Source organism: Diadema antillarum, unplaced genomic scaffold (assembly GCF_040938485.1).
Source record: "Diadema antillarum isolate AM-2024a unplaced genomic scaffold, OU_Dant_1.0 seq00000604_RagTag, whole genome shotgun sequence".
Lineage (NCBI taxonomy): Eukaryota > Metazoa > Echinodermata > Echinoidea > Diadematoida > Diadematidae > Diadema > Diadema antillarum.
In genome coordinates, this window is record NW_027271532.1 from 2,044,109 (window position 1) to 2,060,975 (window position 16,867).

Genomic DNA, 16,867 nt, shown 5'->3' on the forward strand with positions numbered 1-16,867 from the left:
ATGTTGCCAGACTAAACCGTCTACAGTTATATATAATGAGGAAAATACTGATATCTCCTTATATTTTAGGCCTTATTGCAAAAAAAAAAAATATATATATATATATGGTAGGATGTTTTGTGATACAACAACAGACCTACACATATGCACTGATCAAATGTGATATCTTGAATATTCTTTAAATCACTGTTCCCAAAGGTAAATATGACCTTTAATGGTCGCACTTTTACATGGGAAGCGAAAATACATTCATGTGCAGTGAATTGCATGGAAATATATCACAAGAGTGATATGCTAAAAACGATTGACATGTCGTGGACACAAGGTAGATAGAATAAGAGAGATATCGACTTTTGAAGAACCCCACCATTTATTTTTTAGTATACTCGATGAGTTCCAACCAGCGCAGTTGTGTATGCCTATTATATATGCATATGATAGGCATACACATTGTGCACCCAAATTTCACGGGGCAAAAACAATTCCTGTACCTCATAATAACTCTTTGTGTGCTTTGAGTGACGTTTGGTAAAAACAAAACAAAACAAAACAAAACAAACAAAACAAAACCCATAACATTGTTCACTTTGTCCCAAGTCCTGGCACAGAATGGGTTAACAGTGCATAATGCATGTATAGTAAATCCACGTTGTGGTATTCCTCCGTTGTTGTTGTTGGTTTTGTTGTTGTTGTTGTTGTAATTGTTGTTAGAGGTTACAACTACGAGGAAATATGCATATATAGCTCCCCTATCCTTACTGCCGACTTGGTCCTAACTTGCTACCAACCCATCACTTTTCTATTAGATCTGGAAACGATATAAAAATCAAGGAACCTCTATCTACCGATGATTCCCACATACCGCTTTCTCTTATGAATCTCCCTTCCAGACGAGTCAGAAAACGTACAGCTGTCTCGACCAGTTTCAGATGTACTTAAATCATAACGAAACAGCTGGATTTAAAATCTAGTCCTCCTGGTGGATTTCCTTTCTCATTTGACCTTGCATCTGGGCCACGTATGATGATGAGCGGGTTTGATGGCGAGGGACGCTGCCTCTATGGTCTGTCCTCCTTCAATGTGGATGGGATATGGTTATCTCCTTAATTTCTCTTAACTTTCTTGTTAATAAAAATAATGATTAAAATAGCAATAATAGCAATAACAATAATGACAGCGATGATAATAATAATGATGATCAATCAATGACTGCGATAATAATAATAATGATGATCAATCAGTAAAGTATTACCAATACTTCGTCTAATGATAATAATAATCATGGTGATGATGATAATGATAATAATATAACAAATCTTAACAATTCATAATAATGATGTAATCATAAAAACGATGAAATGGAAGAAAATAACTTGCCATTATCAGAAGAATAGTAGCCATCATCATAATCATCATCATCGTTATCGTTATCATTAGAATCAGTATCATAATCCTTTAGTCATTATTGTCAATGTTGTTTCTTTCCCCATGAACCGACAAAATAACTTATGATACATGTTTTCTAACATGAGAGAAATATAGTGAAGGTATGAAAATATTGGAGAGCGGGAAATGGGAGACGGTGGAGGGGGTGGGGCCTGCGCGAGATGGAGAGAGGTGGACATGATGGCAAAGACAGAAAAAAGGGGGTTGAGGAAGAGGGAGAGAGAGAGAGAGAGGCGAGTAGACAAAGAGAAGACGGAGGCATGACGTCGAAAGTGGGGCAGATTTAAAAAAAAAAATAAAGCACGCTCTTATTCTCCACCAGAAACGCCTTGACAAAAGTGCATATCTGGGCGAGGCGTTGTCGCTATATTGACGTCATACACGGGTTGCATGTAATCCCTTCTGCTCATGAATAATTAAAATCATGCTTCAAACAGGAGGCAGTCTCTCCGTGTAGAGGTCCACTGTGTAGTCAAATTGGTCTGATGCGAGGCTGAATCGCCTTTCTACTGAGAATTCCGATCTCGAGAGTGATAGATGCTTGCTGCCATCAACGGCGACAGCATGGGAAGGGAACATTACTAGTATTGCTCCCAAGTTTTGAAAGACTCCAGATAAAATATTACGGTGTTTGCATAGTTTTCAAAAATATTGAAAATGACGTAAAAGCTATCATCTGCCGTTCACGTTCCATGTATAATTTCAGAAATTCGTTTAATTGTATATAGTTGCCGAAAACCTTATGCGTATTTTCAGAGTGTGGAAAAGATACCGTGAAACTTGATTCTGAATGGATTATGACAGTATAACCGCCATAATGTAAAATGACAAGAAGTTAGAATTTCGTGCGATTGCTGGAAGCCCCGTGAGAAAGATACAGGAAACCTCATAGTAACCGCTCAACTTTAATGTCCTGGCGGGTGTTTCATAAAGCTGTTCTTATAAGCTGTTAAAGTTACGAACGACTTAAGAACGACTGGTGATCAGTTCTTGTGCTGAATCATTGAAATTCTGATAAGTATAGCACATCAGAACTGATCACCAGTCGTTCGTAAGTCGTTCGTAACTTTCAGCTTTATGAACCATCCCCCTGGTCAGAAAAGTTAAATCGAAGATGTCAGGATGTTTTTCCTAAAACTCATTACTAATCATGTATAAATGATCAATATAGCGGACATGCCTCACACACTAGATAGAGCGATTTACTGGCATATCAATTCATTTATTTCTATATGAAAAAACAAGTTTCGTTTTCATTGTCAACTTGAAAGTTTACTCAAGGCTTACTCAAAGATTGAGCAGGGATTGCTCGACGTAGCAACGACTCTTACAGGCACACCTGGATTCAGATAGTGAAACGTATAAAACTGAAACAGATGCATGTATTGTGAAAAGCTGCTGGCATCTAGATTGTATTCAGGGAAATTCACCATCCTTAAAATTGAATAATTGGTAAACCGGCCCATTAAGAATGAGTGGGACCATTCATGATTTCATATTGCTTCCACAAAAATCATCAAGCTGTTATTATTCTCTTACATTGTGAATTATCAATATTGAATGAAGGACACGCAAATCGGTAAGATTAGGTCAGGAACCAATCTGAAAGTGCTTTACACTTGTATGCCTGATATAATACAGTGTATGTCCTAATCCTAACTTTGCTTTCCTTGAATGTTAATTGCCTCGTTTGAATTTGAAAATAGCGGTCTGAATGGACCAGTAGTGATAATCAAAATATTCACATTCATGCATTCATATACTGTATATAATCCTTAATATTCAGAATGACTGCTTATTAAAGGAATTTCACACATTATAACGATTGCAACATGTGAGGCATGCAAACTGGATTCTTTAGGGGCAAGAGTAGGCCCTATATGTTAAATGTTTGAAGGGACCCCCCCCCCCCCCACACACACACACACGAGGGATATTCAATAATCCAGAGCACACTTTTGGTGGAATATTTGAAATATTGTTAATTAAGTGTATCAGAAAAAAAATAATGTCCAAGGACAATGTAAATAGCTAATGTGGAGTCCATCACCTCTTTTTCCGTGTATGTCTTACAATCCAAAGGACCCCGGTCGATTTCCGGGTCCCATTGTATGAGCAATGTTGTGTGTAATCATACCGTCCTCTCCATAGTGAGCGGCAAAAATACTGTCCCTCGGATAGGACATAAAATGAGAGAGTCACAACTCATGCACGTAAAAAAAATCCCGCTTCATTTATTCATCGTAAATTAAAGAGCAGGGTGCTGGTTTAACCCGGTGAAGTGGTCCCGCCTTACAGTACATCCAACTGGACCCCATGGAAGACCAGCTGTATTGCAGCTGAATATGGGCTATATAGCCATCTTCTCAGATGGAAATGAAAAAAAAAAACCACACACACAATAATACTTACGGCATTTTGTGACTGGCTAATGATTGTGGTACTATGTACACTGAATATCTGTCGACCTCTTTTTTCCCCGCGTATATAGTTTTCACTCTATAGCTAGTATGAGTGTGTACCAAGTCTATGATGTACCTGCATAGAGTTTTGATGGGGTAGATTGACCAAAGGGTGAGGGTGTGGCACACAATAGGGAGATTTTACAATTCTAGATGTGAAATCCAACAATCTGGTGCACATTCTTTGGTATAAGAATTTGGAATATTGTCAATCATAAAGTAAGAAAAGTTGATTTCGGAACAATGTATAAACTAGCTTATGTCGAATCTATCACCTCTTTTTCCGTGTCTGGATGCGTCTTCACCGTGTAGGCGTATTAAATACTGGTAAGTCTACGAAGATGGACAGAAGTTCCCCCTCCCAGACAAGGGTTTTTGCATTTTCAGAATTGAAATTCAACGATCTGGTGAACACTTTTCATTCATTAATTAATTAATCAATTAATTAATTAATCAATTAATTAATTAATTAATTAATTAATTCATTCATTCATTCATTCATTCATTCATTCATTCATTCATTCATTTAATTTTCCATTTCCAACAGAAACATATGAATATTTACAGAAGTTGAATACATAAATTTCATCACAATACTTGATAAAGGATAGGTTTACAGAATATTGTACAGAATATTACAAGTATACGGAAATACTCGAAATGGTGAAAATGCTGGAACAATACGGAAATGCTGGAAAGTATACGAAAATGCTGGAACTGTCGGTGGAATTTTAAGAAAGTTTTCAGTCAGTGAAGTAAAAAAAAAATACTGAGAAAAAATTGTTTTGCTATAAAATCGTGGAATCTGTCACGTCTTGTTCCGCGTTTGTATCTTCACTGTGTACTAAGTCTATAAAGTAAAACGGCAGTAAATAGATTGGTGACAGATATCACGACGATGCCGTGTGTCACACTAGGATGACGAGGAATGTAATGAACAAACACAGGAAATAGAATAACTTATCACTTTTTTTATGTCTGCATGCGTGATTTTTTATTCCGTTTTCTTTTATCCCGATCTAAAGCAAAAGATTGGTTTCAAAATGTCAGTGTCAGTCATGTCAATGTAGTTCTATGGCCCATGAGATACTAGTATTATGATAGATAGATGGAGAGAGGAAGATAGGGAGGGGAGGAGAAGGGACATTGAGGGGGAGGGGACGTGTTTTGAGGGAATCCACCATCAGGAGAGTACGATTGATTTGATGAAAAGAAAATACATTAGATACCGTGTATAATAAACTGTATACGAAAAGCATATTACTATTTCATAGAGACTAGATCTATAATATAGAGGAAAATATACCGGTACTTCGAATTTCATTCTCTGACAGCAGCAGAGAATATGGGATAATAAGGGGCAGTAAGTTGTACAGTGTCAGTGGTATCATAGGCCTGCTGTTCACGATGTGATCCGCGATCGCGAGTGCTTCGCTGGTGTCTGACGTCGTCAGTGCATAGTGTGTGTGACGGGGGGGGGGGGGGGGGGGGGGGGGGGGGAAGGTACAGTGGGGGTACGTACACACCTTGCGCTTGTGTTTGCTAAATTGGCAACTTCAGTGGCTAGCAACGGACTACGCTAAGCCGCCACCGCCGAACATCTGAAAGGCGAAGTAAACACTTCACATTTTCAGAAATATACAGCAAGATGACTCTAAATCCTCTGGCAAACCCAAAGGGTGTTAAATTACTGTGTGAATTGTGTCAGAAACCAGCATTTGTACAATGTACAAGGTGCAGAGTTACATATTACTGGTGAGTTAAACAAGAACTTGTAGTAGAGAGTCGTAGTAACATAGCGGTCATACTAGTTGCACGTAGTTTACAGTTTACAGATTGACGCCGCTGCACAATCGTGCTGTGGTATGCTACTGCGGACCGCTACTGCTAGTCCCATATTCAGACACACAGCATGTTTACACGTGTGTCACTTCATTGTCATGAGACGTTGCGTTGATGTCGTCGACTTGCGAGTTGAGATCACGACTAACGTTAGAGAGTAGACATAGTCTAGAGTAGAACCTTCAAGAGTGAAGGAGGTAGATGATGATGATGAAGAAGAAGAAGAAGAAGAAGAAGAAGAAGAAACAACAACAACACATGTAAAATTTACTTGTAGCAAGAAGGAGAAATGATCAGTAATGTTAGATCTAAACAGTTAACGTTACAGTACCGGTACCTGGCTACGACTCATCAACCACTTTTTCATTAAACACCTTGTATCTTAGAAAGTATTGCTCAGTTTCACCTTAATTTCATTTCAACATGGTAGAAAATACTGCAGATTCATACCCCGGGCTCAGATGGCCACGATCAGTGCCGTATATTAAGATAGTCTGGCCAACTTGGTTTTTGGCTTATGTGTTTTGAAGCCTGTGATTGGTCAAAAGCCGGTCCGTGATCTACAGGCGCCATGTCGTTACTGAAGTGCGCTCATACGCAATGCCCATTGTTAACTGCCCCTTATTTGGCTTGGTTATTTTGTTACGTCTGAGCGTACACGCTAATCCTGTGCCGCGTAATATGCGCGGTAACGACATGGTGTCCAAATTAGCAGTTGGCCAGACTCTCTTGGCCACGATGGTCGGCTCAGAAGTCATGGTGTATAGTGCAGTGAGGTGCCCGCACCTCGTCAGGGGCCCGAATACCGTCACCCCGCTTAAAATTGTTTTAAGCGCCCTAAACAAAAATTTATGCCCGGGACTGTGTTCAGTACGCTTGAAACTTGGCAGGGCTACCACAACCAAGCAAATTGTGGCGAAAACCGAACAGTTTTTCACGAAAATCTGAAATTTAATCAGAATACGTGTTATAAGTATCACCACTGTCCCCGCACGCATCTTTTACGTGTATGTCTATGGGAGCATCACGGTCACCCGCACACGTCTTTTACGTGCTTTGTCTATGGGAGTGCGGGTGACGAGTTGCGGGCCCCTTCCTTAGCGCGCAACTTTTTCGCATCATTCGCGTTTGACGATGGTAGCAGCAAATTTTCGATATCAATCAGTGAACTTGTGATTCCATTGGAATTTTCAGCATTTTTCCTGTATGTGAGTTGGATTTCAAAAGAATTTCAGTGGCGAAATGTGATTCAAGTATGCGCACACATTAACTATGACGAGGTGCGGGTCACCCAAGTATACTGGGTGACAAATGCAAATGACATGTTTTTACTGTGCACCGGTGCAAGCTGATCATTTCGACCGACCGCCTGTTCTCCATTGATATTTAAAGCATGTCAGCGTGATGTAGACTTAAAAAAAAAAAATCTAACATTAGAAAGCCCCAATGAATGGCAAAGATGTGTTAATGTCAGTTATGTGTATAACTAATGAGGATTTTCTTCAATTCTTTTTCCTCATGTTTCCTCAGGTTATTTACCTATTCCTTTCTCATTTCTCTTGAATTGTGTTAGCCGTACTCCCCCGTGGGGTTTGATTCCATTTGAATATTCTAGCGTATTGCGCCCTGTCCCATGCATGCTTTTGATTTTATAATACAATGCACTCCCGTTATAACAAACACGGTTATAATGAAATTCCGGTTACGACGAAATAAAAATAAAGGCTGCAACGTTACCGGCTCTTTGTTTTTTATTGTGTATTTGTTCAGTTATAAATAATGAATTTTCAATATATTGAAAGAAAACAGCCGGTCCGGAGAACTTCGTTATAACGGGAGTCCACTGTGATGCAAGAAGGGTATTGCGAAGGTGGTTAGCTGGGTTCCGTTTCATAAAACTTGTCATCAGTGACAACTGCCACATTTCTATGACAAATCTGCTCTCAGCCAATCAGATGCAAGGATTTCAGTAGCTTGTCACATCTATAACAACTTGTCACTGATGACAAGTTCTATGAAACGGGGCCCCTGATGATAAAAGTAGGTGGTCAATGAGTACCGGTAGTAGACTTTACAGTGTATACATTGTTAATGTCTAGACTCTATAAGTAAAGAAACAATAAATACTGCAACCACACTGCATGTGATTTGTTTCTTTTTATGCCTCCACCACGAAGTGCCGACGCGCTGGAGGCATTATGCTTTTGGATGATCCGTCCATCCTTCCGTCCATCCATAATCAATTTTGTGGACAGCACCTATAACATTTGAGTTATCCTATTCCTAATGCAAGGTTGCCCATTAGCACTGGTCCGACGGTCCCTGACCAGTAAAAATCACTGTCGGACCAGTAACTTTTTCAGGAATTTACCAGTGAAAAATGGAAAATCTGGGTACCTACTGGACTGACAGGTTGGACCAGTAAAAGAAATGGGTTAGTGTGCAGCCAGCCCTGCCTAAAAAATTAATGTGAATGAAACTTGGCATAGACACCTGGACCTAGGTCTAGGAACTATTAGCCAGACCAGATGCCGTGAGAAGTGATACCTGTGTACAGGCACATGCTCAAAGGTCAAAGTTAAAGTTTTAAACTTCTTTATTTCCCCACGATATTTCTACATTTTCTTGAAACGGAGTGTATACATGTATTATGAGATAAAGACTCTCCAGTGAAAGTTTTGGGCTGTGGGGCCAAAGGTCAAAGGTTAAGTAAAAATGCTGAAATTTCACTTTTTTCTTCATATAATGCGTCACGCGTTACCCCGGGGTACCGTAGTACCCCGGAATACCACGTTGTGTAGCGCCACCTCACGTCCACTCGAGGACAGCCGCAGAGAAATGCATGCACTAGCTGTGTGTGCATGTACCGGTACATAGTCATTCCCATGCCGCTGCATGTTATACTATGCATGCATGGCACGCTGTGCTAGCAATAGCGTGTGCTTCAGTGCAATGCAGTGCAGTGGCTAACGTGCGCTAGCTCCAGCACTAAAATAATTTCCACTTTTTGGCAACCCAGGGTACAACCTTTTTAAAACGATAAATAATTCAACAAAATGGCTGATTTTTATTTGGTACCCCGGGATACCATTTATGTCATCATATCTTGGAAATGGTTCTAGGTATCTTTGTGAAACTTGGTACATACGCTAGTACTGCCTGACAGTGATTCTCTGAGGAATTTGGGGGTCATGGGGTCAAAGGTTAAGGGTCAAAGGGCAAGTGAATATGCTCATATTCCTGAATACTTGCTCTCTTAAACAATTACAAATTCATTGATCCAATTGAAACTTATTCAAGGAAAATAAACACTCAAGACATTTGTGCCTGTGGCAACACTTGTCATTTAGATTTTTTACCCGTTATGTGAAACTACCATTTCACATTGTCAAGGTGTAGTCTTGACCTGTTGGGAGAACCATGCAATATGGCGCAGGCATGCCAGTCACATAGCAACAATTCTTTTTTTCCCCGTTGATTGAGAAATTTAGTTTTAGTTATATGTACATAGTCTGTACGTTCTTGCGATGCAATTTCTGTTAATATGTCCGTATGTATATAGGGCTAGGTTCCGAGGTCTGCTTACTACTGTAGTGATTAGAACCTTCTACATAAGTAATATTAGACTTACTGACTAGAGGGTGAATTTCTAAATCTGAGTTGAACACAGTCGCAAGTAGAAAAACCTATCTGTAGAGACTATGACCAAAAAAAAAAAAAAAAGCACACACAAAACAAACACAAAACTACTAAATTTACTGCTGTAGGGTTGTCTACTGTTTTTGCAACTACATGTCAAACAGTCTGAGTAATTTCAACACTTGTATGTCAAATTAATTGACAACTTGATAAATTTGCTGATTGCAGTGATACAATGAGACATAGAATTAGTTTTTTAGTACTTTAGGTTCTTTCCCTTTGCAATAAGCAAATTTACCAATTTCTCGCCTGGTTGGACATGTTAAACTATCTATAATATAAATATATCTTTATGGTTAGTTTCCCTTTGTTAACATTTGTTGGAGATGTGACAAGAAGCAATGTTTTGTCATTTTCTTCATTATCCTGGCCTGGGTCAAGTCATAGATTAGCAACATGTCCTTGATGACCATATGTCCTCAAAGCAAGTCACAGAGGAAGTCATTCCCATCAAGTCTTTTATATGTGTATAAACTGCTCGAGGAGTGTACGTGTTTAAAACCACATGGACGATCTGGTTATCTTCTACATCAACATTGACTAATTTACCAACATACAGCTTGTCATGAAGAATCTGTGATTTTCTCTTTGCTTTAAATTGGAAGGGTATTAAAAATTCTTTTTTTTTTCATAATTTTTGTTGTGGCACATGATTATATTTCTTTTTTGTTTTGTTTTATGTGATATGTATGTGTTTGTCGGCAGTGGGGTGGAACACCAGCAGGCTGACTGGGTTGGCATCCATGAGAAGATCTGCCAGCTGTTGATCCCACTTAGAACCACACAAGTCTCCTTTCTGTCTTCAGAAGAGCAGCGCCGGAAGCAGGAGGCAGATATGCTGGAGAGGAGGGTAAGCGTATTTGCCTTACTTGTAATCACTGTACAGATGCCACAGTACTTTTCAAAAAAAGAAAGAAAAAAAAGAGCATTACCAAAATAATCAATAATGAACAGTTTACTTGTAATCTTACTTGTAATCACTGTACAGATGCCAAAGTACTTTTCAAAAAAAGAGCAATACCAAAATAATTAATAACTAGAAAAGCACTCTGAGAGCGCAGACCTCCGCCAAGCATGCAGCTCATTTCCACCACTGATCTTGTTCTTCCGTAGAGATATCAGTGATTTCCACCCACGTACTTATAGCATTGTGTGCTGAAAGCCTTTGTTATACAAATGATGCACAGGATAGAGTGCGTTGTGCATGTTTCACAATTGTAAATACCCTCGAGTGCGCTACATCTCCAATAACGCCATGAAATAATCCTGTGCATCATTTGTTTTATAAAATGGGTCGAAAACTAACAGCATTTTTCATGTACCATTGTGGGTCAATACCAGTCAGCTACATGTAGCACTCGCTCAAGAGTCAAGATGTCCGAAGATGTTCGTCCCAAACATTTACGCACGTCGCACTCGGAAATCCCGCACATATAATTACTGTACGTATAAGGGTATACGTACATGTAATGCACATAAGAAAGGCCGGCAGGCAGCCCGAACTAGAAGTTGTTTACAGGATTGACAGCGCGTATAGTAGCGCGCGACGCACTTGTAACAACTGATTGAGTGCGCACTGCTAGTGTAAACATTGTGACGTCAGGCCATGCATGTTAGTGAGAAATTAATACACGCACACGTGACTCATTTCAGCGCTTCCAATTGGCTACATTCTTGAACCCATTTTATAATATGTCATAAACCCTCAGCTGCACGACGCGCCTCGCCCTAGCAGAAACTAGAGCATGCACTTTAGTGCGCACATGCAAACCTCAAATATGCGCAGCCTGAACTCCCAAGTTCATTGACCCTACCTGCCAAAATATCACAAATCCTTCATAAATTTCCCCAAAATTCTCGGATCACTACGTAAGTATGTAAGTATGTAAGTATGTAAGTATGTAAGGTATCTAAACCTTTCCTGCAAGTTTCATCCAAATCTGTTTTTGAAAACTACTTTTTAAGTTATTTTGCACACGGACAAACTAACTAACTAACTAACAAACAAACAAACAAACAAACGGTAACAAAAACATAACCTCCTCCCTTGGCGGAGGTAATGAACAATGTGTAATGGGTTTCCCATGCCATTATAAATGAAATGACAGAAAATATATATATTTTTTTATCAATTGATGGTTCATTATTTCTGAGATTAGTTCCTTCAAAATGCCCTATAGAACAGGATTTGCAACTCTCAGAAAGAAAAGAGGGAACATGTATGGATTTATACATGGCTGTTAACAAAAAAATGAAAATGTATATTTAGATGGAGAAGACAAGAAAGGCCACAATACTCCAAACACAGCTGTGGAATTCATTGTAAAATCACTTGTAAATGCTGCAAGCTCCTAATACTTTTCCCTCACTCCATGCCAAAAGGGAATTGCTCAATTGTTTTTATTATGTGGTTGAAAGTGATCCAAGAGTGGTCCAATAGTTGATTTTATTAAGCTTTCATAAGATAAGTATGTAAGTAAGTATAAGATGTGTATGTATTCATATGGGAACATTTTGAACTTTGTTGAATACACTGTGTATGATAGTTCTCCAGTAAATGAAGATAGAAAGAAGAGAACACTTTTGTAATAGGCATTGTCTTACCAGGGTAGTTTTGCACTTTCACCGAATTCAAAAACTTCAGCAAAACATACTGTAGAACTTCATTCATCTGGCCTTTTAAACAGTAAAAGTTGCACTTTTGATAATTTGTGATAAAACAGTCTTACAGTATGAACAAGTTCTGAGAAATTATATGTATGCAATCATTCCTTGACTCATGAAATAAACTCTTGTGGAGAACAGTAAGAAAAAAGGTTCTTATGTAAAGAAAATGGCTTCTTTTGAGGAGAAAAGTGTTCTTGACTGTAGCATATAGTGATCTATTTATATCTCTGATTTCCATTCAATGGTCTTTGTCACGTACTAGATAAACATGATTGAGCTAACGAGGACCACTGGACAGAAACTCCTCTTTGAAGGCAAGCATGAGCAGGCTGTGCCAGCAGCAATGCAGACACTTAGGTTCAGCATTGATGTACATGGGCTAGACAGCATAGAGCTTGTACCATCCTACCTCATCCTAGCTGAAGCTAGTATTGGTAAGTTCTGTTAAAATAACTATCCATCAATTGATGTTACATGCATCTGATACAATTTCCATACATAATAACTTTTGAATATGTATGATTTTTTTTTTTCGTGTATATATGTGACTGCATCAGAAACTCACAAGTCCTACAATTCAAAGTTTGGTAGTAGATACAATGTAAATGTACATGTTATTTGAGTCAACGATGTGTTTTGATTCTTTTAGTTTTTGGTGTTTTCTGAAGGAATTAGCTTTCCATGTAAATCTGATCTTTGCAAGCATTAGTGGAAGTGAATGTAGCTTTCATGCCTCGGCCCCAAAGGGTGCTTGAGGCATGCTGTTTGTTACGATTGTCTGTCTATCTGTACATTCCACATCTCATTTTCACAATTTAAGAAAAACTGCATAAATGTATTTTCCTTGAGCATGGCCCAGGTATGCTACATGAGGTGCAGATATGCTGATCAAAACTTTGATTAATTCTAATTATCTGTTTTATTTTCACATGAAAAGAAAGACAGCTAATTTTAATCCTTTTCTTCTTGCGCTGACTACTATCATAAATGCAAAGGATGGAATGAGTAAATCCATGTATACTGTGAAGTCTCAAAGCATCTTTACAGAAATTAAGTGATTATGCGACAAAGCAGTTGTGAATGTTCATTTCCCTCCAGCATCGTATGAGTACTAAGTAGCGTGAGGCACAAACTACTGTTTACCAAGTTCTAAAGGTTGTATGTCTAATGAACCCCTGAAATAGGCAACCGAGGTTTAATGAACATCATTGGGATAAGGCTTGGCCTACATGTGTGAAAAGTTTTATGGACAGACTTATACCAAAAGTTTCAGCCCTGTGTCCAGTTAAGTGTGCTGTTGAGAGTATGTTACTGATGCATCATTTGCAGAATGTTCCCCAGACATGATATACATGTTTGATTAAAACTATATCCTCAGGCCTTCACAAGTTGCAGCAGGCAGAAGAGTACCTGGCCCAAGCCCAGTGGACTGTCCTAAAGACACCAGACTCCAGCCATGCCATTAAGTCAAAGCTGTACAGGAACTGGGGTCTGCTCTATGCTGCCGAGGGCAACTTTGATGAGGCGCTGCGAAACTTAGCAGATGACGTAAGACTTGATTCCATGGACCTATCTCCCTGAGTGATTGCCGTGACTATCTTCTTTTTAAATGCATGTTGTATCATTGTGTCAGGTTGGCCCAAAGCAGCGCTTTACCTGTGCACTCACCCTAGTTTGTACATCCCAAATCTGATCTATCTAGAGTTTAATACTAACTTCACAGCACAAGAATTTCAACCAAACTATTACTTCCTAAGTTTAACTGACACATTATTAAAGGGGAATTCCAGATGATTATCATAATTTCACATCATGTAAATAAATTGTTAGTGCTATGTATAGATTTGTGGAATTATGTTTTTTAAGCAGATAAACCAATACTCTTAAAAACCCAAAACAGGTTACACTGAACAAGGGTGACATGGAAGGTCCACATATTCCAGTACTGTAGCAATGAAATTCCATTACCATACCACTTGCTTAACAGAGTCAGCTGTGTAGAATTTGTGCATACTTTCTTCTTTTGTTTTGCTTCCGTGAGCACCCAATTATGCATTCTTATGTGAAGCTGCTGTGTCATCGGCCTTGTTCACTGTGATTTATTATAAATTTTGAAAATATTCTCTTATGCATTATGTGTCTCTTTGTGTGCTTGGTAATTGTAGATTTTCCATGCATCAGAGCAGTATGGCACCGATGACATCAGCACAGCAGGTGGCTACTTCCATATGGCCAATGTCTTCTTCCGCCAGAACCAGATGGATGTTGCCGACTCACTCTATGCACGAGTGACAGATATCTGGCACAAGCACCTCCTGCGGCTGGTCTCCGCCCGCACCCATCGGGCGGAGACACCTGCTGGTGTGGGAGCTGTTGCTGTGGAACTGAAAAAGGAGAAACCAGAATCTCTAGGTTTGTATTTAACCTGGCTCTGACAGATGAGAGAAACCATTCAATTCTTGTCTTCTGCTTCCTTGCTATGTTGCCAGATGTAAACAATGCTATAGATGAGTCTTTGAAGTTGTTTTTAGCTTGCCTGAACCAAAGGCTCAAGTGAGCAATTGCAATCATGCGTCGTCCAGTGTCAGTTGTGCATCTTGTGTTGACTTTTCACATTTTCAGCTTTTTGACAACCCGTGATTTTGATAACCCTGTGATGGATTTCACCAAACTAGGCAGGTAGCATCCCTAGAGGGATAGGATCTCAATTTGTTCAAATGGGCACCTTGCAACCCTGGAGGGACCCCCAGGGGACCCCAAAGCCCCCTGATAACCTGTTGAGGACGGACTGATTTTGCTACAATACGCATTTTCAGTAGATACTTGCCTGAAGTATACTTGGGACTTGTCCTCAACGGGTTTAATAATAAGAATCTTCGAAAATCTTTTTCTCGAGTACCAAAAATGATAGAGCTAAGTTAGTGTTGTGAGTAAATACATTGGAAATTTCTCTTTCAAGTTTGTTTATAGCGTATTGGCACCCCTCCCCCCCCCCCCCCCCCCCCCCCCCCCCCCCCCCCCCCCCCCCCCCCGTAAAGTTTATATTGTGGTATTAGGGTATCGTTTGGCAACTTGAAGTGTTTCACCAGAGATTTGGCAGGGGAGAGGATGGCTGCTACTTTGAACCCTCATTTACTACTAGTATGTGTTTGTTGCTGTCTCCCTTTAGATGAAGCACAGGAAGCCGAGGCCAAACAAGTGTTGCATTCCATCCATGACATTAGAGAGCAGTCCAGCAGCCAGAATCCTGTGACCACAGCACTCGTCTGCCATGCCCTAGGCATGCTTCACTTTCTCCTGGAGGACATCACAAAGGTGAGAGAAGATGATGGTATCTATATTTGTGACCCTGCAGCACAAAACCAACAAAAAGTCACCAGACGTGGATTTTTAATCGAGGTCAGATTCTGAAAGGACAGACTCTAAGCTTTAAAATGATGTATAAATCAATTCAAATGGACTCCCCTAACCTATCTAAATACTAGAAAGAAAGCACACACTCTGGAAAAGTGTGAACTGAGAAAAGAGGCTCTGAAGTACAGGGCTTATTCAAGCACTTAATCTTTACCAAGCCATGCTAGCTGTGCGATGAATGTGACAAAACACAGGATGTAAACCACCGGAGCAACAACAATGAAGGGATTATCAGATTTAGCTGAAATTGAGCATGTTCTATTAACACATTCTGTCCATGATTAATGCCAACTTTCAAAGCAGTGGCGTTATCCTTTCAAAAGTTATTAGACTTGAAAGTGAAGAGTGTATTTCAAGAAATGAAAAGGTGCCTCTAAGACATACCTGATCATTCTACTCTCCCCCTAAAAAGCGTTGCAGAAAAACTGCTGAAAACACACTTTCCCATTCATGTTATGATCCCAAGCTGAAGAATAATGTAGAATAAGGATAGCTCTTTTAGAAAGCATGAATAACTCCAGATTGACTCGGATGACCCATTTCACCTTTTTTGAGTCATCACGTAAAATCAAGGTGTGCGACTTTTTGTTGGTTTTATGATGCATCAGTACAACCTCCACTTTCAGCTCACTGCTGCCCATTGACAGTCACTATTTGCTTTCCTCACATTCTCCCTGTGTCCCTTCCCTCCTCCATTCTCCTCTTTCTCAGGTCTTCTTTTGCCAAACAAAAATCTTGTCAAGGACTACATACACGTGGTGTTATCCCAAACCCCTCTTCCTCATTTACATCACTATGCAAACTTTCAGACAACACAAAAACTATGTTGTGGTATAAACAATCAAAACCTTGAGATTTCATCAATTAGGAGACCTCATACACTTTTCTGTCTTACATCACCTTGAGGGCCCAATGGAGTATTTGTAATCTGCAGTATTTTGTGTTCAAGAGTGAAGCGAACATAAAGTAGCTTTCGTAAGAGTACATCACTTGGGAGGTCATAAGCATTGAACAGAATTGTTGTTGTAGCTTGGAGTGACAGTCCATTGGGTTGACTTATCACAGCATGCCTATGATACAAACATGCCGACCTGTGCAGTATGTGCTGAAAAGATCTCTTCTCTGTGAATCATGATTGCCATCTTCAAACATGGATCTTGATTTCTATTTTCCCTTCTCTCTGATAGGCCAGGGATCTCACCGACAAGTGTCAGTCACTCATGTCATCTTCTGGAGACGAGGAGAGTGAGCTGAATGGACAAATTGCTGACTTCAGCAACGCACTTGACACCCTTCCCAGCAAGAAGGACCGCAGCATTCTGGGTAGTGCCTACTAG

The 16,867-nt window shown here is 39.7% G+C and overlaps 1 protein-coding gene across 1 annotated transcript; it reads left to right on the forward strand.

The window, feature by feature from the left end:
• Positions 1 to 5,492: 5,492 nt before the first annotated feature.
• On the forward strand, positions 5,493 to 16,867 carry LOC139735857 (zinc finger MYND domain-containing protein 12-like). Its single transcript, XM_071646603.1, has 7 exons — positions 5,493 to 5,663; positions 10,155 to 10,299; positions 12,379 to 12,550; positions 13,495 to 13,664; positions 14,282 to 14,528; positions 15,286 to 15,431; positions 16,718 to 16,867. The coding sequence occupies exons 1-7, from the start codon at positions 5,557 to 5,559 to the stop codon at positions 16,865 to 16,867; spliced, it is 1,137 nt and encodes a 378-aa protein (XP_071502704.1). The 5' UTR covers positions 5,493 to 5,556.

Excerpts from the sequence above, each read along its gene's own strand:
- LOC139735857 (XM_071646603.1), top strand. The coding sequence starts at position 5,557 with ATGACTCTAAATCCTCTGGCAAACCCAAAGGGTGTTAAATTACTGTGT. Across the intron at positions 14,529-15,285 it reads GGAGAAACCAGAATCTCTAG|ATGAAGCACAGGAAGCCGAG; the intron begins GTTTGTATTTAA and ends GTCTCCCTTTAG. Across the intron at positions 15,432-16,717 it reads TCCTGGAGGACATCACAAAG|GCCAGGGATCTCACCGACAA; the intron begins GTGAGAGAAGAT and ends TCTCTCTGATAG.